This window comes from Liolophura sinensis, chromosome 5 (genome assembly GCF_032854445.1).
Source record: "Liolophura sinensis isolate JHLJ2023 chromosome 5, CUHK_Ljap_v2, whole genome shotgun sequence".
Lineage (NCBI taxonomy): Eukaryota > Metazoa > Mollusca > Polyplacophora > Chitonida > Chitonidae > Liolophura > Liolophura sinensis.
Genome location: NC_088299.1, coordinates 13,273,717 through 13,297,454, shown reverse-complemented (window position 1 = coordinate 13,297,454; position 23,738 = coordinate 13,273,717). Strand labels below are relative to the sequence as shown.

Here is a 23,738-nt window from a genome sequence, read left to right as displayed (position 1 = left end):
CAGAGCGCATGCATGCATTTATGCATGTACTATATAGGATTGAAAATATTATCGGCCTGCTTTGACTATAAGGAAGGGCAGTGGTTGCATGTGCGTCGACGCACATCCGATTGGGAGTGTGCCAGTTTTGTATGTCAGAACACAACTGGTGGCGAAATTTACCAGAGGTCAGTTGAAGTCTTACAGTAGTGTAGACTGGACAACACAGTGACCCGTCTGTGTGTGTTGTACATGTACATAGCACTGGCGCTAAGTACTAAAGTAGCATGAGATTGACTTCCACAAACTGATGCTGGGAGGAAAAACATTATTAAGTGTAAGATTTTGATTTAAATGCTAACTCTGTTGTGTTTAACACCGCTTGAAGTTTTGAAAAAAAAAAAAATATATATCTGCTGTTGAACTTGATGCCACAGAGTAAAATTTGTAATCATGGCTGCAAAGAATGGCATGATTTCCAAAGGACCAGTTTTGAGGAAAAGAAACAAAAAAGATAAAGATGTGAGTGGTACAGCTAGTCAAAATGGTGCAGTGAACAATGGTGGTGCATCAGAAGAGAGCAGTGTTCTCACAGAAGAGCATAGGGGAGGAGAGGAAGCCAGCATGGGTGGAATTGTTCACAATTTTCTACCTAAATGGTTACAAGAACCGGAATATTTTGTTACAGCGAAAGAAGAGGCTCCTCAAGCTCATGTGTAAGATAAACAACTGTAATAATTTCTATTTTTTTCAATTAGAGTTTAAAATTGTTTATGTTTATGGTAATTATAACCATGTTATATGTCTTTCATACCTGTACTACTTGTATATTATTTTATCATGTTTCAAAGCATATAAAAAACTGGTCTCCTGTCATAGATGGGAAGTCGAGGATACCAAAGTGAGGCTCTCGTACCTAGCGTCATGGAAACATGCCGCCGTATTTAGCCCCATTGGAAAAAAAATGTTTTGCTTCTCACAGAACGCAAGTACCTCTATGTCAAATCTAACGACAAAAAAAAACACAAAAAAAACCCCATCCGTTTTCGAAGTCAGTAACTTTCCAAGAAAGTGGCTAAAGAGTATAGAAAATTATTTTTCTTACTCTGATCGGGCCTGTATGTTATAATCCAGGAGTGATGTCAGATTTAATCATAAAAAAAGATCAGATGAGATTGACGCTGTTGTCTCTGCACATTACACAAGATAATTCTAATTTGAATGATACTAGGGATGTTTTTTTTCATAGAAATAAACTGTAATTCGTACTGACTTTGAGAGTGTTTACCAGACTGAAAGGTATTACATAACCTGAGACAACAAAGAAAAAGATCACATGGTTGGGTACAGGTAGAGCCTGTGGCACCTGACCTCAGATGCAGGTGGGGCTAAAACAGGTACAGAAGAAAAATTTTTTTTTCTATTCTGGCAAATGAAAGACTTAAGGATTTGACAGAAATTAAAATCGAGAGAAGAATAAATAACGAAACAATCAAATGCGTTATGAAAAGTGTAGAGTCCTGTACTTCTTGAACCTGTTCACCGGTTTACAAGATGTTTATTCAGGTATATTCTGAAGGCATTATTCGGTGTTGACTAATAAAACTACTTTTTGTGAAGCCGTGAAATTGGCCAAACCAACCAGTGTAGTTGATCCCAAAAACTAACTAAAAATGTGCATAAAGTGCACTGAAATTTACTCTTTCATATGCGAAAAGATTGAGGAAATTAGGTAGGCCCTGTTTTTTTTTTTTTCGAGGTTTCCCTCAAGGCCTCGATTAACACGTTTTTACGGTTTTAGTGAGGGCGTTGTCAGTCTACGTGTAAGGGATGTTTTATTCTGCACGTAATGGTGTGCCTATAAGCCACCAGATTTAACTGCTGTTGTTGGAAATTTAAAAAGTTCCTTGATTGTTTCGTTGATTTTTCTTGTAACAGGAACTCTGTTAATATCTCATACATGTTTGGTGTTTGTTTTGTTGCTCGTACGTAAATTAGAATTTACATGTATGCATGTAATATCTTTTTATTTATTGATATATCTATTGATATATTTTGTGCTTTCGTCTTTTGATGGTTTAGTGGAGTTTGGACTCAGTATTGCTGATGACACATCGAATACTTGTTCCTGCAAACTAGTGTCTGATCTGTCTCGTTGTACCCTATCAGCATGTCCTGGCTTTGACATGCTCTATTACCCACAAGTCTGTACATGTTGATGGGTTTAAATATCACCTAGTACACATACATAGGGGTACCAGTTATTGAACACCCCCATTGAAAGTGTCAACTGCAATCAGTGGAATGTTAGTACCATGTAAGATTAGAGTCTGGGGTGTGTCAGTGAAATTAACACGCATGTAGAGTAGATATAGAAAATAGTAGAAAAAGTAGCGATAAATCTATGTAATTATTAGCACGTGGTCCTTTTGGCTTGTATAAATTATCTGTAGCATGAAGAAGCCATTTCTTTTCGAACTTAAATGCCCTGATTTGTGGAGCAAAGTTTGTTTTGCCTGGATGAGATCAGGAAATTACTGTGGAAGAAGGCAGACCATGTATACCACACATATTTTATAGGGAGACTCTTTGTATGCCTGAATTACTGCCTGAACATTTCAGACAGGCTTGATGCAGTTTGTGACCTTTGGCCGTTCTAATTTAGTTCCTGTTGACTTGGCTGTGACAGGCCCTTTTGTCCACTGCTTTTTTAAAAATACCCCCTGAGATGTAGTACATATTTGTACATTTGGTTTCCCCATATTACCCGAGGTGCAGTTCATGGTTTTCTGCGCTGGACAACTTTTTTCACCAGCAAACCTTGCCTGCATCACATTAGTGAAATGTCCCTGAGAGTCACACAAAGCATCAATTACGTTATTAAAGTGTTTAGAAATTTTCAACATTTAGTAACGCTTATAAATTCCACAGAAATTTTACATGTCTGTGAAAAATAACTCTCAATACATGTACAATGGCGGCCTAGCATTAAACCTCAAGGTCAAATACGAAAGGACGTTTTAATGCCCTTTAAAGGTGTCTAAATTACTGTATGACCTAAGAAAGCCCAAATTATGGGGAATGTTGCCTCATAAATTTAACTTATGTTTTCACAAAATCCTTTTATTCTCATACCCTGACTATACAAATATTTATTTATAATAATATTGACACAGTAATTGGGTGTGTAAAACATTAGGTAGACTTCAGGGTTTCGTAATATCTTTAGCTCAACTTAATTTACTAAAAGTGTGCCCAAATCACAAATCTGTACTGATCCTGTGCCAGCTTCTACATGTAGCTTGTCTGGGATGATGTCCACAATAGCGTAGAACAACAATTGTACAGCAGTTACGACTAGCTACTTGTCGCCTGATTGTTAGTTAAAGTGCCAACTTTGACAACCATGAAATCGCCACTTCGTATCACTGTGTGGCCCAGTTTGGACATTCCGCTGATAGAATTGTGTGTGCGATGGGCCTCCTAAATTGGCACGTCAAATACACTCATTCAATTCTTACATAGCAAAAGGCTATGTTGTTGGTCATGGTAATAACAGCTTGCAGGTCAGTCCAGCTGTCCTGCTGCCTTTGTGAGCAGTCCTGGACATCAAAGAATAGGTTGTTGATATATATATATAGGGAAACATCTGGCGTCCTCCAGCAAGTAAGTAATGTTATGTGAGACAGACAATGGTAGATCAAATGATTGAATGATTGATTGTGGCTTAAAGCCTCTCTGGCAGTACTGTATACATGTAGCACCCCTGTCGGGGCGATGGTACAATATACTCGTACATTGAAACTTGGGTGTAAAATTTGCTATATGATACATGTATTCCAGCTGGCTTGTATTACTGTTGAAGGACAATAATGTCCTGGAAATGCGCAATATGTGTCATGGCCTAATTCATAGGGTTTTGTTGGTGAAATCTCCCAAGGTGCCAACTTAAAGTGATAGTAATGGTGTGTGCATATATATATGGTCCCAAAGTTTAATAGTGTACAGTAGTGGGTTGGGGTGTTTTGTTGGGTGATCGGTGTATCTGAAAATATCTGTCATCATCCAGCAAATAAGTGACATTCTGTGACACAAACAGTGGTAGATCTAATGAATCAGTGAATGAATGAAAATAATTTTGTATCCATATCGTGGTGATGGTACATGTAGATTAAAGTTTGTGTGCAAAATTGACTTTGTAATTGACTGACTAACTGACTGTTGAGGGGCAATAATCTTTTTGTCTTGAACATTTGTCATAATTCTTATTTTTAGTTCTCCTAGGAATGTGTTGGTTAAGTCTCCCAAGGTACATGTATGAGTACCAAACACAGTATGATAGTAATCAATAGATTTTGATAGTTAGTTTGGTTGAGGGGTGACATGTCTTGTCTGGTGTCCTCAGCATGATGCAGTTAGTTTGGTTGAGGGGTGACATGTCTTGTCTGGTGTCCTCAGCACGATGCAGTTAGTTTGGTTGAGGGGTGACATGTCTTATCTGGTGTCCTCAGCAAGATGCAGTTAGTTTGGTTGAGGGGTGACATGTCTTGTCTGGTGTCCTCAGCATGATGCAGTTAGTTTGGTTGAGGGGTGGCATGTCTTGTCTGGTGTCCTCAGCATGATGCTGCAATATTAAGGCAGTATTAGGGCAGCACTCGATTTAGTGGTCTTAGAATTGTCCTGTTGGACAGACCATTATGAGGTACTTGTAATTGAAATGGTATATAGAATGGCCTTTAAATCTAAACAAACATTCAGACTAAATGGTGAGTGCTTGATAATACTTAGGTACATGTACCACTGATTAACAGTCTTCATCTTTTTCATACAGTATTAGTAACCTTGGGAATTTCAAATGACGAAGGTTTTAACGAAGAAGGACTTGATGGAAGCACATGTTCATGTAACTTCCAGATGTATTATAAAATATGTTAATTTATTGTTCCAGGATGTTTGTATTTTTAACATACTATGTTTCTGTATTGTGTCAGGGACTTCAACCTCACATAATTCTTTCACCCCACATGTGTGAACAAGTAAAGTACAGCAGTAGTACTTTGCTGTGCTGTACTAATGTGCTTCAAGTTGCAGTTGTAATGTGATCTATACATCTCTCAAGTTATTAAAGCTACCCATATGAGATTTCAAATTTCTGTCGCATTTGATTATTCCACAGGATTCATCGACATGCCGACTCCATGTTTAGCACTTCGAGTGGATTCACCAATTACAGGGGGCTGCTAAACTTGTGCATCGTTCTGCTGGTAAGTGCGTTACTAATTCATAGTTTCAAGGTTTAATATTATGCATGTTATATTGGCTGTGCTATAGAATGTTCAGTTTGCCATAGTGAGTAGGCACAAATGATGATAGTGAATGGCAGGTGGCATGATTTTAGCTGACTGTTGCACTGTATTCTCATCTATTATTTATTTGATTGGTGTTTTAAACACTTCATTATGGGGAGACATATTCTTGTATTGCGACCGGAGAAAGGTTCTTTGAAATCTATGGATTACCAACATGTTATTGTGTTTGCTTAGGACACAGCCATGTGTTATGTGACTTTGAGGTCAGTTTGTGTCCCAGAATGAGTTAGACAAAACACTCAGCTGCCAGAGGTCAGGGAGGAATTATCAGCATGTAAATAGAGGGGTGTGTCACTGGCAAGGAACACCTGCATACACAACATGAGTGCAAGTGATTTCACATCACCCCTGTGTATAAAATGGAAATTTCCTTTGACCTACCCTGTTGCTAATACTCCAGAAAGATTTGGAGTTAATCCATTTTGTATTGCAGTGAGGTAAGGGCTTTGTGATACAGATGTGTCTCTAAAATTTTCCAGCAAAATATGATAACCTTGCATAGACCTTGATGTCAGCAACCAGATGGGTAGTTAAACTTTGTCAGACCTTTACCATCTCGGACACGTGTGCCCTACTTTAGGGACATGCAAGTCATCATGTCCAGTTGCTGATGATCATGTAAATGTGATATTACTGTGTTAGAATATTAAATCAGAGGATTCCTGGATTTAAACATAAAATGTATACTTGTATTGTCGGCATTTTAAATTTGAATTTAATTTAAAAAGTTAAACCTCATGGAAGACAGACAAATGTATATCGACATTGATGTTTTGCAAGGATATTAGGCTCTCTTTGATATCAAAGAAGACAGCTAATTTTCTTATATTTTGATATTTAATACTTTCTAAACTACAAGTGAAAAGGCTGGTGGAAAACTACATGAATACACACACATTGAATAGCGTGCAAATAGCAGAACAATACATGCCCTTAAAAGTAGTTGGCAATTCACTGAATACAGACTGGCACAGCACTGAGTGCAGGTTGGCACATCACCAAAAGCACATTGGCACATCATTGAATGCAGCTTGGCACATCATTGTGTGCAGGTTGGAACATCATTGAGTGCAGCTTGGCACATCATTGTGTGCAGGTTGGAACATCATTGAGTGCAGGTTGGAACATCACCAAATGCAGGTTGGCACATTAGTGAGTGCAGGTTGGCACAACAGTGTGTGCAGCTTAGCACGTCATTGAGTGACACTTGGCATGTCAATCAGTGAAGGTTGGCACGTCAGTGAGTGCAGGTTGGCACATCACCAAATGCCGGTTGGCATATCAGTGAGTGCAGGTTGGCACATCTTTGAATGCAGGTTGGCACATCAGTGAATGAAGGTTGGCACGTCAATGAGTGCAGGTTGGAACATCATTGAATGCAGGTTGGCACATCATTGAGTGCAGGTTAGCACATCATTGAGTGAAGGTTGGCACATCATTGAGTGAAGGTTGGCGCATCACCAAATTCAGGTTGGCACTTCAGTGAGCGAAGGCTGGCACATCATTATGTGCAGGTTGGCACACCATGGAGTGCAGGTTGGCACACCATGGAGCGCAGGTTGGCACACCACAGAGTGATGGTTGGCACACCACAGAGTGATGGTTGGCACCTCACATAGTGTGGGTGGGCCCGTCGCCGAGTGCGGGTGGGCACATCATTGATGGTAGTCTGACATACTTAAGTAGAACACCCGTCTACAGCTTAGTTTATCTAAAACGTGACCTAATCACAACCAATCGGCTGTTGACCTTTGATGTTAGGAGATACAAGCCAGCACCTGCTGATTGGATGTTCGTGTAGAGCTGCAGGTTTCCTATTAGCTCTGTCTGGTTTTCTCAACTCGTACCGTTTTCACAAAATTTCCTTGGCTCAGTAAATTTCTTCAGTCAGTTGTTGTTTCATTGCCAAACTTCAACTTGTAGAGTATCTAAAACAGAAAACAAGAATACCTGTTAAACAATATATAAAATGAATATGCATGTTAAAAATGTTGCTTACATAAAAAAAAACAGGTACAACTTATTTCACAGGGTTTCACGAAACGTCGGAGTTTTGCCATATATATGGATTTATTACCGCACAAAGGCCGACCTATTTACTTATTCATAATCTGATTTCAGGTTTTGTCCAATGCCAGATTGTTTCTTGAGAACATTATCAAGTAAGTTTGTGGATACTTTCTACTGGAATTGAAAACAAGACTAGTCTTTCCTTGCAATGTTTGCAATTATAGTTATTACCCCTAAGTGTAGTTTTTCTGAGGTAGAAGATCGCAGCTGTGAATGGTTTGAGCATCTGTCTTTCACTTCTTGTATACAAGTGCAAATGTGTGCTCTAAGCTCTGAGACGTACTAACAGAAAGATCTGAACCTGACCAAGGTTGGAAGTAAACACTTTCAAGATTTGTACATTACTTCAGTTTTTGTGGTAATTTACAGATTTTGGATGAAGACCTTTACCTTTACTTTACACCTCTTTCTTTCATCCATAAAGCTGACTGCCATCCCACAACTGAAGAATTCTTGAGTATGGCTTTGAACAAGATTCATATACCTACACCCTGAATGGCTTAAAATTTCGCCCACAAAAGTGCAGTTTTAGATGCAAATAAATGTTACAAAATATTATTTTTTGTCCTGAAAACTTACATTTTTCCAGTAGAATTTCATCCCATGTTCCAAGCAAACCTCAAAACACATATTTAAAATCAATGGAACTCCCAGAATCAGGAAAAATGGGCAGGTTAGTCATTGACAAAAATTATGGTCATTTAGGGTAAATATATATTTATAAATAAATAAATAAACAGACCCCATCTTGATGACAGATATTGACAAATGTATGTTTTGGTGCATAATTTATTGCCGTTATTCCAGGTATGGTATCCTCATAGACCCTGTGGCCTTATTAAAGGTGTTTCTGAGAAACCCGTACAGCTGGCCCAATGTCATCCTTGTCCTTGGTGAGTATGTGCTCATGTGGTCATTCACATAAGCATGACAGATACATGTATTAGGATACGAACTGTGTGTAATGTTAATCATCGCCTAGATTACTTTGTGTTTTAAAGTGAGCCAAGAAATCCAAAATGCAACAGAAAAATAAATAAATAAATAAAATTGAAATTTATGAATTTCTGATCACGTAAATATATTTTTTACTCACTTAATTGGTGGGAAAGTCCACATTTCCCACAAATTATTTGATGTTTTATTTTATTTTGATATCCTCCTTCCACATTGAAAAAAGATTCATTTATATTCATACATGTAAAAGAAATGCGTATGTGTGGTGTTACTCTAATTCGTCAACCTTCTCGCATATGACAGATCAACTATCAGCTCAGTGTATGCACATTTTTAATTTGATTTGGAGACAAAACTACATTGTTTAGATGGCCATTTTCACGGCTCCAAAAAAAGTATGATTTTATGAGTCTACACAGAATAATGCCTTCAGAATATGCTTGAATAATCACATTGCAAACATGCAAAAAGGTCGAGGAATTACAGTAAGCACCACACTAAAAAACAAATCGACAACGAATACATATAGTTTAGCCAAATCAGGGTGAAATTATTCTGAGGTACACAGATGTGTTCTCAACATATCATTGCAGGAATATTTACTTGACAATGTAGGAAGAATAACAGCAGAAATCAAATTAATGTCATGGTGACAAAAATTCCTTGAATGTCCATGAGAAAAGTCAGTGTGACAGCCAGCCCACTCTTCTCTGTCTACAGTGTTAACAGTCAGGGTTGTCTAATGTTTTATCAGATAAGTTATCCTTAGAGACGGTTTGGTTCAAGGTTGTTCTGTCAGGTCACATTATGAGTAGCATGTAGGGCACAGTGTGGAGCACCATGACATCTGAATGGAGAGGCATGGGACCTGACATGACCCAGCTTATCGGTGGGGACAACCTTGCATAGCTATAATCCCGCACACTGATTTTATGACCTAAATCTGATTCGATAGGAATCTGGTAGGTTCATATGTAACAGATTCATCTACTGAACATAAAAAAACTTATGAGACATTTAGGGTGGCTCAGTGAGCTATCTATGTACGATGAGGTCCCAGGTTCAAATCCAAGGTCTGCAGCAACCGACAGATGGTTGTGGGTTTATCCTGGGCTGTGCCCAGTTTCCTCCCACCATAATGCTGGCCACCGTTGTATAAGTGAAATATTCTTGAGTATGGCTCAAAACACCAATCAAATAAATAAATAAATAAATCCAGGTGTCTTTTACTGCCAGCAAATCATTCGTCAGCATGATGGTAAACAGCAGTCAATCATCCTTTAATACTGCTGATGAAAAATTTTTGATTATAAATAATACATGTAAATAATAATTATGAGATGCTCACATATATACATAAAAAATTAGCATATTTCAGGGCTCATGGTCTGATTAACAGATACCCATTTCATGATGAAATTTGTGACTACACACATGTACATGTACAAATATATTTTGTCTCCAGGCTAATCATTACTTTTAGAGCATGTTACATCTATATTCAAAAAGTATTTTTATGTATTTTTAAGTATGGGGCTACAAAAGTGCTATAATTAAGCCATAATTATTCATTCAAAACGTTAAGATGCATCCGGGGTTTTTTTTTATGCGCTTAGATGTACAGGTATTGATGCTTTTTTGATTGAGAGATACATTTTCCTTAAAGGGAGGAATATTATGGTTTTAGTACATAAACTTATGGTTTTAAAATTTTTTACAAATATTTTTTAAAAATTCATAAAATTCATTTTTTATTAATGTGAATTAAAACCTAAGGATGATATCGTTGAAATATTGAAATGGCAACAATGGGCCTTTTTATTTTGAGTGTTTAGTATGACCAGTAATTTTACTACATTTTATGGTAACTTATTGAAACTTCATCAGCTCTAATTTTTTTGTTTCAGTGTCAAATGTTTTCATTTTAATTACATTCTATTTGGAATGTGCATTATCAAAGGTGAGTAAAAATTAGGAAAACATTACTACTTTTGAAAATGATTCCAACTTATTTTATTTGTTTAACTCTTTACTCAAGAATCTTTCACTAAAATGGATGACGTGAATTATGCAAGCAGGTTGCTGGCTGGGGACCAAGACTGTAGGGAGTGGCGGCAAATGACTGCGTTGGTTATAACAAGCTTTAGTCTAATGACCATGCAGTGTGTGTTTCTAAAGCAGCCATTGAAGTTGGTATCTCATGGTATTCATTAGAGTCGTTTCCGCCATTGACATCTAGGCCAACTTGTTCAAAGCTGGTTTAACACTTAATACCAGATTTAACTTTGAGCCAAATCATCATTTTTGTGCTTGGCCTAAAAAAAAACAATTGTGTACCAGTATATTAAATATGTTGTTAGGCTGCAGCTGTGATATATGTACTTTGATTTGGGAGAAATGCATTGGCTACTGAGTTTGGCAAAAAAATTGAAATTGAAAATTTGGCACAAAGTATATCTAAAAGGACAAGACAACACCTGGCTAAAACATATTTCAATCGAAAGCAGGATTCTCAAGCTTTCTAAAAAGCATCATACTGTATTATTTTAATGAGATTCATCAAATAACATGTAGAGCAAAATGACAATACTTCACAAATGTATAATAGAGGACATACCTTTGATGTTAGAGAGCTAGCGTAAACGTGACGTCAACTTGCTGTTGTCGATAATGGAGACGTCAAGATGAAGTTTCACTAAACTTTGACTATGTTGAAAAAAATCTAAAGTATTTAATGCCGGTTTAAGATACTTTGAATGGTAGTCTTTCAGTGGACATAAACCAGGTGCTTTCTTTCGTTTTAACACCAGTATTAGCTAATACACCTTTGAACAGCTGGGCCCAGGAGTCAACCACCCTGAGGTACCTTACGAACCTGTTGACTTAAAGCCGTAAGCCAAAGCAGCGAGAGCTGGATTCTAACATTTGATCACCAGACCTTCAACCTTTTTTGCCAGGAAGTTAAGTGATGGTTCTTGTTTTGTTTTTTGTTTTTGTTTTTTGTTTTTGTTTTTTCATATTATTTAAGCTTGAAATGTAGGAGCGATGGACGGAACTATGTACAGTACAGTGATTCTGTGTTAGCAAAGTATTGTCATGGACTTGATGTAAATCCGTAGGTAGAGTGACTCTGCATCATTGTATAGCGAGTACACTGCCATAAGGTATTGTTAAACTTTCAGAACTGGTTGTCAGAGAGGTTAGCTGTGATCATTCACACGCTGAACCTGGCTGGGGTGCTGATTGTTCCTGCTGCTGTTATCCTTGTGAAACACCCAAATCCAGGTAAGTCAAACATGTCTCCTGGAATGTCAAATCTCGCCCAAAACCAGTTGAGTCCAAAAATGCCCCAACTCCAGGAGATTCCAAATATGCCACAAATCCAGGTGTCGAAAATGTCACAAATCCAGGTGAGTCGGAATGTTCCAAATCAGATTGAGTCAGTATAGTATATATAAGCAGCTTTGCTAGCCAGTTATGTATCGTTTACATACAAAGGCCTACGAAATATACATAAAGAATCCCATAGTCAAGGTAAAACTAGGTGTTCATGTCCTCACTGTATTCCAACATCCCTGAACTAAGAGATCCACACTCAAATTGATTTACGTGATAGAATGTTCATGGATGGTATCTGTTTTTAACGTGACTTGTGTTGTTTTCAGTGTTCTCATCCTTTACACTGGGGATGTACTCGGTGGTTTTCCTGAAACTTGTCTCGTATATCTGTGTTAACAAGTGGTGCCGTCAGCAAAAGAATAGCTTCAAGGATCGCCGGAGGAAATCACACAGCGTCTCAGAGTCAGGTAAGTTGAGTTGAGTGGTCCACCTCGTGAACAAGAATTGTGAGTTTGGTCTTAAATAAGATTTCAATTTTCATAAAACTTTGAGGATCATATTTCTTGTCAATTTTTTTTTTATAAAGGACGTCTGGGATATACGGCCATAATGCGATACCATTTACAAGAAAAATTACAAAAAAATGATTAAGGAAGTGTTGTGAAAGTGACCCCTGAGCTTAATATTTGCTGGCTGACAACTCAGCTTATGTACATTGGTCAGGTACTGGTCAGCCTTGGCTGAGTTCTTCTACAAACTGTTGAGTTGTACTTTGAGTTGTAGCCTTCTCACTTGAACACATGAAGTCAGTTCCATCTGGTCTGTGGCTAGTTGGAATGTATTTGGGTTACCCATGAATATTGAGGGCTGCTTGACATTTTCGTATATATCCGTATAGGAAATGTAATAAAGTTGATGATCTTCATTATTTCTGAAATTTCGGCACCTGTGAGAATTATTTACATCTACTTGGTAGTTGGTTTGGTAATTGACCCTTACTGCATGCCTGTATACTCTGAGTGGAATGTTTTGTCAGATGGTGTCAGAGTGGTGTTCCATTATTAGGACCCGATAGACTGTTCGTATGGGAACACTGCTCAGATTTGAGCAAAATAATGATGAACACAAGTTTACCCTCCCTCCCCCTCCTCCTACCCCCCAAAAAAGAAAAGAATTCTTTTCTTTACTTGATGTTACCTTGTGTTTACAAAGAATGCCCATTCATCTCATCTTATTGTAGCTAGAAGATACCATCATTAAATTAGCGAAGTTTTGCTGAAAGACAAACAAATGAATCCCAACTTCAATAATCAGAAAACTCTGCTACAGGAGTTAATTGAAAGATTCAATAGGGGAGTTTCAAGGTGGAACTCTTTTGTTGTCAGAAGTAAAAGAGTCCTGCTGTGTCATGTGACTGTGAAAAATGTCAGGCAAGCTTTGTTGACATTAATTTACTGATCACGTGTTATAAACTTTTCCAGAGGCACAAATGACACCTGTTTCCAGAAGGAACTTCGGAAGTCCACATATTCTCAGATTGTCAGTTTCCTCTGTCATTTGTCTAATCTAATTTTTTCAGATGCCCATGTTATATGTGATCAAAAATAGTTGCGTAACATTTTTGACAGATCACATGATACAGTGGAACTTTTTTTGCCTTCATTGATAAAAGAGTTCAAACGCAGAACTCCCCTATTGTTGATGTTATTGTTGTGTGGCCTCTGCATGGCAGTCTCTGATCAATGCAAACTGCTTTGAAATAAGGACTTAATCTGCATTTATTTACACTATATGACTTTTGTTCAGTTAAATGAAAAGCTATTAATTTATGACTAGCTGTCAGATTCTTGATTTAATTCAAAACTGTTTTGCCCATTTCAGATAACTCTAATATACCAGGCGCAGTAGCAGAAAAGATTTACGTTCAGTACCCGAATAACCTGAATTATTATGGTAAGTTGGCTGTTCAAATGCCCCAGTATATGCATTTTCAGGGCTTTACAAAAAGTATAATTTTATGAATATGTAAAGAATATATCATCAAAAGGTTGAAGAATTACAGTATTATATTTTTAATATTGGCCTCCTACATGTATCTTAACATAAGCCACTCACTTAACGATAGGGCTGGGTGCAAGACAAGAAGATTCCTGTGTGGAGTGTCGTGGTATCCAAGTTATTGCGAATTTGTACTAGTATTGAAACGAAAAGACAGTTTACCATTTTTAACTTGTTAAAAAAAGGGCAAGGTATTGCAATCATGTGTTGAAATGTGTATTAATTGTACAAATTCATGAACATGTGTGTTCATGGGAAGGATTGCACTTTAGTGCAGTTAGAAGTGTTTAAGGATATGTGCTAAATCATTTAAGCAGTGGTTCAATCAAACTCTGACATATCTGGCCTTATTTGCAAAAATGAAAAATCCTGGGGCATGACAAACAACAATCAGAAAGAAAAAGAAAGTGACAAACAGTAAGCTACGGAAATAACATCCATTAATCTTCATATGAGGGTGTGTACATGAATTGAATGGTCCTTGAAATGCTTGAAATTATGAGTAATTAGATGAGTGAAAAATGATTGAATGATTAGGTCTCATTGCCTTAGCTGTGTTGAACACACAGTTGTGCTGATATGTAAAGAGAAGGAGCTATTCTGTTCACTTGGCTGATCATTAAAAAAATTGGTGGGACACATAACAAGAGGCATTTGTTGTCTTCCGTCCAGGGAGAAATTGTCTGAGAGAAGCAAATCTTGATTACTTGTGTGCTTTCTTTCAGATCTGTATTATTTCATGCTGACGCCCACATTATGTTATGAGCTGAATTTTCCCAGATCTGCTCGCATCAGGAAGAGGTTCCTTTTGAAGAGACTCATTGAAATGGTAACTTTTGAAGGCAATAATACTTATCTTTGCAAAAAATTATGTACATGTTTTCATAACCATGAACAGGGAAACCATTTTATATAGACTTCTTTTTGACCAGTTTTGTGACCAGTTCTTTGCCATTTTATTTGAAATTTTGTTAAATAATTGATAATGTGAACATCTGGCCAGTAAATTGCTTTTTGTCTGAAAGAGTAAAACATTTTACCATTTGTTCATTTCTTTCCTTTCAGCTGTTCCCAGCAGGTAAGAGTAACTATGAAAATAAACCTAAGCAATATTTTTGATATTTTTTGAGAAGGTAAGTTACTGACAATCAGACCACAATACCCTAATTCCTCAACCTTTTCATGCATGAAAGAACAAATTTCAGTGAAATTTATGCACATTTTTGAATGAAATGTTTGAGACACAACTACATTGATTAGATTAGCCATTTTCAGGACTTCACAAAAATTACAATTTTTTCAGTCAACACAGAATAATGCCTTCAGAATATGCTTGAATAAACACCTTGCAAACATGTGAAACGGTTGAAGAATTGCCGTAACAGTATATTCGTTTGAGCAGTTGGTTACATCGTACCCTGTATGTAATTATATCCATATTAAAATATAGAGATTTTTATTGTAGTTAGTGATATTGGCATGTACAAACTGCCCATCATAGCATGAACTGATAGAGTGGACAGCTGTGACAAAATACTACATAAACTATCTGTGCTGTTATTTCCAGTGGCTAATTCCAACAGTTCACAATTCCATGAAACCACTGCAGGATTTGGACTTCAAGCGTGTTGTGGAACGTTTGCTCAAACTAGCGGTAAGCTTGTGTACTTCCTTCGATTTTTGGTAAAAAAAAACAAAAACAAATACAAACACTTGACATAGATACATGTATAAACTGACTAAGTAGCTCTGGAAAACATCTTTCTCACCAATGCGGTCGCTGTGAGTTCAGATCCAGCTTATGCTGGTTTCCTGTTGAACCATATGTGGGAGGGTCTTCAGCAACTTGAGGATAGTCGTGGGGTTCCTTCTGGCTCTGCTCGGTTTCCTCCCACCATAATGCTCTCCGCCAAGGTATAAGTGAAAGACATGTATTCTTGAGTATGGTGTAAAACACCAATCAAATAAAATAATAATAATAAAACATATATTTAAAAAATAAGTTGAGGACATTTTATGGAAAGTTTATCATGGTTATTATTTGCTCAATTTGAGTGTCCTCTGTAATGGTAACATCATACAAATTCCCAGCCAATCTGTGGTTGATGTTCTCTACTGGTTTCTCCATTCTTAACTAAACATGCTCTTTGTTTTGCTTTGTTTTTTTCAGATACCCAATCACTGTCTGTGGTTGATCTTTTTCTACTGGTTTTTCCATTCTTCACTTAACGTCCTGGCGGAGTTGCTGCGCTTTGGGGATCGGGAGTTCTACAGAGACTGGTGGTAAGTGTTGGGATGTTGATGTTGTGAAGAGTGCAAATGTGAAGAAGCTCTTGTATCTTGTAACATTTTGACCAAAACTGTCTCAAAAGGTGACAGGAAGGAAAGATTATACAGTGTGCATATCTGTACGTGACAAATGTGGAAACCATTATGATCTACAAAACGACGTGAACCTTGTTGTAATAGATACTTACATATTGCTATGGTTCACTGTCACTCTTACTGTCACACTCACTCTCACACTCTTGTTGTAATAGATACTTGCGTATTGTTATGGTTCACTGTCACATGTCACTGTCACACTCTCACTGACACGTCACTCTCACTGCCACATGTCACTCTGTCACACTCTATGTCACACACTCTTACTGTCACACTCTTACTGTCACACTATTATTCTTACTGTCACAGGCTCACTGTCACAGGCTCACTGTCACACTCTCACATTTTTCTGAGAGTCATTGTGCATGTACGAGTTCATTGATGAACTTTCGCAAGAAAGTTAATTGTATCATGTAGCTTTTTTGCTTCTTTAACAGTTTTGGTTGTTACATCCTGGTACTTTCCAAGCATGGATTATACATGTAGGCTTACACACATTACTTTTAAAACTCATCACGAAGACAGCATACTTCAAACCATTCTTAGCACTTTACATGCCATGATACTAAAATGCTTTGTAAGCTTGGAGCTGCTGTAGTTCAGTACTGAATTACTGCTAGCTACTGTATTTCAGTTGCTTGCACAGTCAAGTTTAAAGCAACGTTTTAGTGATATTTTCATCGGTTGATTTCAGGAATGCGGAAACTGTGGCTTACTTCTGGGCAAATTGGAACATTCCAGTACACAGATGGGCTCTAAGGTAAAAAAAACAACAAAAACAACAAAAAAAAAAAACAGCACCTGTCAGCTACGAAAACTGTAATGTATCAGTAAATGGCATTTAATCAGTTACAAAACTTTGAATGAGAAGCATGTATAAATCCTTGATCAAGCCTGCTCCAAATTATCTGAAATAGTTTCTTCATTCCCAAGAGGATTATTTGTAGTATTACCAATTTTATACCTCGCTCAACAAAGTTTTTATATACTGGAATTATCCTGTCTGTTCGTGTGTTTGTCTGTAAACGCAATTTTGTTCACGCATATCTTGCCACAGTACTGCATCGATTTTGATGAAACTTACCAAACATCCTGCATGTCGTCTGAACTCGTGCAATCTTAAGTTTAATGGCAGTTACCTTCATAATTACCCCCATTTAGTACTTTGTGTAACAGTGCTTTCCATGTATTCAAATTTTGTCCATGCACCTCCTAAAATACTGAACCTATTTCCCTGAACCTTAGCGTACATCTTCCCTTTGATCTAAACTTAAGGTTAATTACAGTACTCCTGTTCAGGTACTTAGTGGATTAACGGATTTTTCATTTTCATGTTACACTGTATTCTCTTCTTGATTGCTACATTTCTGCATTCAAACTCGATGTATCAGTCATACAATCCATGCACACCATGATGGGCCTATGAAACAATCTGTGTGAAGCCAAAATGTCCTGTCATTTTCTTTTATGGTTGTCTTAGTTTTCTTTCTTTTATTTTTGGAAATGTTGATAGATGGAAGGAGTATTTCAGACATCCCGACTCTAGTTGTAAATTTTTGTGATTTACGGGTGAGCCAACTCTAAAAAAACCCAAAAATTAAATAAAAATATAGGAAGGAGTATTTCAGACATCCCGACTCTAGTTGTAAATTTTTGTGATTTACGGGTGAGCCAACTCTAAAAAAAAAAACAAAAATTAAATAAAAATATAACTGAGAATCCACTTTTTTTTTGTCCGATTTTTACTTTTTATGATTTGTCTTATTCATCTAGGCTTTCTGATCACGTAAATGTGCCTTCAATAGGACGAAATTTCTGGAACAGTTCCTATTTCCCAAAAATTAGATGATTTTAAAGTTTTATTTTTATAACATCTGACAACCTTGGAAAAATATTTATTCTGCTCGTAAAACAACAGTTTAAATTGATGTGGCCTAATTAGTGACCTACACAGTAAATGCTGCTGATGATAACAGATTTTGGCTAATAATGAACCGAGGGGGACAGTTTAGATGGCTTAAAACGTTTGTCTTTAATTCTCTGCCTTCGCTGTTCTCAAGGGCTCAGAGGAAATAAGTAGTGTACAGTTTCCTTTTTGGGCATTTTGGGTGTGCTTTGCATGTGGCCAAGTTTGTCATTTAGTTGATTTGCCCAGACCCAAGAAATAATCACTGTTGTATAATTCAAAATAGATAAATAAATGATGTTGTTTTTGCCTGCAGACATCTGTACAAGCCTTTACTGAGGAGAGGTTACCCGAGGTCAATTGCCTCTGTCACCGTGTTCTTCCTCTCTGCCTTTTTCCATGAGGTAAATACATTAAAGTGTGGAAATTCTGAAAAAAAATATCCAAGCATCTAAAAAAAATAGACTGTGGAACTATTTAGTGAAGTGCATGATGATTGATATATAAAAATCCTTTACATGATGGCTTCTGGAATCAGATTGATTTTGCTATGTGGTCATAAAATTTTAATAAACTCTTTTTCTCATTTTATCTGTCAATACTCAGCAGTTGTTTTTTTTTTCTTGTTCACTGTTCACATTTTTTCTACAAATATCTGCATTCTATCGTTAACTGTAATTAACTGATGATGTTTCTGTTTCAGTACCTGCTAAGCATTCCCTTGCAGATGTTCAGACTGTGGGCTTTCAGCGCCATGTTATTACAGGTAGGAGTAATTGCTATTCTTGAATTCCTCCTGGCATACGTCCTGTCTTTTTTTTTTGTTTCACATCTCTGGATTAATTCATAATTCACCTGTAAAATGACATTTCTTTTGCCTGAGGTTGAATTTTCTCTTACTAATCAAGTGAGTAAGTAAAGTCTTCTTGTGGACTCAACTTTTGAGTCACAAGGATTTATTTTGATTGTTATTTTATACCATGAAATTAATTAAATCGGAAATCAATCAAAACAGTATGCTTATATACTGCCTTTGCTAAACTGGAGTCCTTGCTAAACTGGAGTCCTTGCTAAACTGGAGCCCTTGCTAACTGGAGTCCTTGCTAAACTGGAGTCCTTGCTAAACTGGAGTCCTTGCAATGTGAAACTTTAATTATTAGATTTACATCCGAGAACGTTTTTTACCTGAGGCTGGGGTAATAAAGTTATGATTATGATATTGATGAATAAATTTAGGGAAGTATTCAGTGATAATGTTGCAGCAAAAAAATGACCAGTGTGTTAATAACTTCTCTGTTTTGCTTGAATGCAGGTTCCCATGGCGCTGTTTGTCAACCGTTTTCTTCATGGCAAGTACGGCAATATGGCCGTGTGGATATCGCTGATTCTGGGACAGCCGGTAGCCATTTTATCCTATTTCCATGACTACTACGTTCTGAATTACCCAGGAGCCATTGGGGCGGCTGCTAATGGCACAGAGTCCACACTGAGCTTCTTTGGCTAAAATACAGGAACTGTCAACCAGCAAGAACAACGTCCCAAGCTGCAATATAGAATTGGGACCATGAAGGTTTTTTTTGGTTGGAACAATGACTCAAAAGTTTGCCCTGGAATCTATCATGGGAAAGATATATCTTGTCTCGAATATTATTGAGGATGACATTGAACACAATCAAAGAAATCTGTTGTCATGACCACACAGCACTTCATTGTGTTGTGGGAGCTGTTTCACAAGGTACGCACAGTTTCTACGTACGTAAATACATCTACATATACTGAAGTGATTTATAGTATACAGTACTGGTTGCCTTGGTAACAGTGAGAAAGCAACCTGGTATACATATATACATGTATGCTGTGTGAATATGACTCTTTGGCGCTCTTCCACAAAAATATTTTACTGCAAATCTTAATTACTACAACAACACAAGTCGTAGTGAATGCAGATGTTTATGAGAATAAAGGCTTGACTCCGAACGCATGCCATCTTTAACCAAAATGTGGCTTGTGGAATGCTTCATTGGGAAACAAACCTGGTAGTGATGATGGTCGCAGCTATCAATTGTGATACAACCTAACTTTGCAATTTTGTAACAGCAAAGCTCTACCGATCTCCTTGTATTTGGTAAATAAGGTTGATCGCATCTGTTGACATTGATGACACTTGTACATAGCTGTTTTGGGGAGCTGTGATTGTTATCTGTTCACAAGACTTACATGTATTCTCTTGACTATTTTGCAACATCACATGCTTTAACTGGGCCTAAGCACATGTGAAGTGGGCCTTGATTGGCTAATAACAAACCATTCAGATCAGGCTGGCCAATGAGATTGCATATAGGTAATGCTATATGTGTGGTAAGTGACCCAAATTTGCCCCCAGAAATTCAATTTTAGAAACGAGTAAATTTCATAAAATATTACTTTTGAAACTTAGTTACTTCCAGTAGGATATATTTGTACCGTCCATGCAAACTCCAAAACACCTTTCTGAGATAAAGAGATCTCAGGATCAAACACAAATTTTTCAACTTAGTCAAGGGTGAAATTTTAGGTTGTGTACAATAATGTTTGGGACAGGTCTTCATCTTAATAAACATCTGCATTTGTTTAAACTATAGCTACACATGTTATACAGAACGATTACAGGACAAAGATGAACCATGTTTGCAAAAACAACAGTCTGGAACGGAGTGCCACTTATTATGGGAAAATAAATGAAGCAGTTTTGTAAAAGAAAGGGAGTTCCTTAGGTTTGGTAACATGTCCAGGGTAGGGGAAATTACCGGATGACAAAGGAAATTCCCGAGATCTGCTAATGTTTCCTGGGTAAACATTGGAAACCTAATGTTATACAAGGTGTGAAGATCTGGCAATTAATTTCTGGTCTATAATTGTATGTATTGTATTGATGTTCTATAATGCAGTAATGTTGATCAACGTTGATAATGGTAATTGTTGATCAACAAAATTTACAAGTAATGTCACATTATACATTTATATATTTACAAACTGTTTATTTTCATATACATTGAGGTCAGTGACCCAAATGACGATGACAAGACATAAAAATGCAATTTAAAAAGTATCAAAATATTCACTCAAATGATGAAGTTCAATCATATCTACATGTATGAAGAAGTTAAATTTTTCCTCAAGATCGAGTATATCTGAGAATTTATCATTTGTTAGGGAAGATGACAGACACAAAAATGCAGTTTGCAAAGCATTTTAATATTTACTAAAGTAATGAGGTTAAATGAATTGTTTACTTGTATTTTCATTGCTTTTATGATCTTGACAAGTCTAAAGGTCAAGGGCAAACATGAATCAATGGTTAACACTCAAACTAGTTATTATTCACTTTTTTATGATCAACACAAGTTTTGTATTAAAAATGTGCTTGAATGGAATAACTAAGCAATGGAGTTCTCTGATGAAGTATGACATCAGTTGTATTACCACCAGATAAGCACGTATACTGGCTTAGCCAGCATTTTTGTATGTGTTTTAAATTGTCATTTTGTTGATTTTATTGCTTGTTGTTTTTTTTTTTTTTCATTTAATGATTGTCAAATGATCTCGAAAGTTTTGTTTACACAGATTCGTGGTTGATTTTATGTGTGTGTTGTAGCATTAGTTCAGTTGTAGAGTGAATGGAATCATATTGTAGGCCATGTTCATATTAAGAGGTTAATTCTATGTAATAGACCGTCGTCCGCTCAATAGGGTAGTGTGTACAAAAGATTAGTGTTTACATGTACTTTATAAATATCAAGTGTGCGTCATTTCTCCTTAACTTGTGAGACTGCATGCGTAGACAAATCAGTTAAACAGTCATATTTGTTAAAGTGTGATCAAATAGGGTTAAATTTGAACAAAAGGGGAATTTTATCTGAAACCAAGCTTACTTGTTATTTACATGTCGTTTGTTTTTACCCCAAACCCAGTGTTTATTGCTAAAACAACTTGTTTCTTTTGCAACATTAGATTAATATTATGCTTAACAAGATGAAATTAAAGTAGAAAAAGTGGGAGCCACATTACTGGTGTCCTAAACTAAGTTGTTACATGGATATTATAATAGTTACGATCTGTTCTGACTTGTTTACTATGACCCGCTAAGACCCGCTATGACAGTCATTTATTGAGTAATGATGAGTAATGTAATCAGTGTTGACAGACTTGAATCAAAGAAATTATCCTATGACTTTTGTAACAGTTAAAACATTTCAACATGTATGACTTTGCCTTACGATTCAAAACAATTCACTTTGAATACTGAGCGGACGTTTCTATGTGTTTACGTTTTACTGGGCCATACCAGGGCATTGTTGTAGTTTTAGGCAAGTACCAGGCCTATTGTTTCATGGGTATAACTGTACAAATACTATAGAGGTGGCGTTTATTTCTTTAGTATAATTTTAGGCAAATATATATGTTTATGTAATAGTGTGTGCATATTTGAAGGAAAAGACAGTGGTACACGTATCGCTATTGCGAAGTCAACTCTGCGCCCTGTTGGACTTATCCACAGTTAAGATGACATACTGTTACTGTCGTTAAATGATCATGTTGACTTGAACAGAATGTTGTCGTATTAGACCCAGTCATTAAATTGACATTTTTATATCTGTAGTTAAGATGTGTGGTGCACTATATAGAACGTTACGATCAGGTTAAACAAAATTTAGATATTACGTTTTACCGTATAGGCTACCTATATACCAGAAATTTCACCGATTTCGTGTGATAAACCTGTTTTTTTTTGGAAGAAATCGGAGCTCTTTTTTTCTTCTTCTTATTTTGTATCTACTGGCTCATAATAACAAATCTGTGTGGAACCAGATGAGAATAGAGCATATTATACATAGTTTATCTCTGCATGATTTGTTTTTCATAAAGGATGTACAAGTAGCTCTATCAGTCCTAAGATTCGGCCTTGCAAAATGGATGGTTTGGTAGCAGCTTGTATACAGCAATATCGGTATTGGCTGTGTGGGGAGGGGCTACTAGATCTTATCCCAGAGGGATTGGGTGCCCCTCCCCCCCTCCCACCCCCCACCACACACACACACACACACACACACACACACTCACTGTAAAAATGCGATTTACAAGTAACGGGCTAGCCATGAACAGTTTGACTGTGTTTTGTAATTCTTACTCGACACCGAGTTCGATCTCCAGGACATATTCCTGGACAAAAACTACCTACCTGTCAGCATAATAACGTGCGTGCGCCCAGGATTGGCAAATTTCTGTTCGGCCAAGGGAGGCCCCAATCCTACCTCGGACTAGATGTCGCCCAAACCCTCATAAATTTGGTACTGGGGTAATGCCAAATAGCCAAGACATTGTTCCCAGTCCACCTTTTCTTCCGTCATGACGAACCCTTCACTAATGGGCACTGGGGCATTTCTGAATCCATTTCCGAGCATTTCTGAATCCATTTCCGGTTGATCTTGCTGTGTCTTTTTGTGTAAAGTCCAGAGATTTTTTTCTAGTTCTAGGCGAGATGCGATAGTTTGCTCCAGTTTCCTTCAAACATAAACCTGTCTGACGTCATACAGGTAAAATATTCTTAAGCACAATGAAAAATAAAAACCAGGAAACAAAAGTGTAGGTGCATAACACAAAGATGTACTGTACATAAACGTACTTCAGGACCTTTC

The 23,738-nt window shown here is 37.0% G+C and overlaps 1 protein-coding gene across 1 annotated transcript; it reads left to right on the top strand.

The window, feature by feature from the left end:
• Positions 1-300: 300 nt before the first annotated feature.
• LOC135465408 (diacylglycerol O-acyltransferase 1-like) lies at positions 301-22,941 on the top strand. Its single transcript, XM_064742644.1, has 16 exons — positions 301-695; positions 5,156-5,243; positions 7,470-7,510; positions 8,226-8,311; positions 10,283-10,335; positions 11,558-11,660; positions 12,041-12,181; positions 13,596-13,667; positions 14,498-14,601; positions 15,225-15,233; positions 15,274-15,426; positions 15,943-16,055; positions 16,852-16,917; positions 18,380-18,467; positions 18,767-18,829; positions 19,376-22,941. Exons 1-16 carry the CDS (start codon positions 433-435, stop codon positions 19,565-19,567), a joined length of 1,635 nt encoding a protein of 544 aa, XP_064598714.1. The 5' UTR covers positions 301-432; the 3' UTR covers positions 19,568-22,941.
• The last annotated feature ends 797 nt before the right edge of the window (positions 22,942-23,738 follow it).

Coding starts and splice junctions, on each gene's coding strand:
- LOC135465408 (XM_064742644.1), top strand. CDS start 433: ATGGCTGCAAAGAATGGCATGATTTCCAAAGGACCAGTTTTGAGGAAA. Junction 5,244..7,469: donor ACTTGTGCATCGTTCTGCTG/GTAAGTGCGTTA, acceptor ATCTGATTTCAG/GTTTTGTCCAATGCCAGATT. Junction 18,468..18,766: donor TCTCTGCCTTTTTCCATGAG/GTAAATACATTA, acceptor TTTCTGTTTCAG/TACCTGCTAAGCATTCCCTT.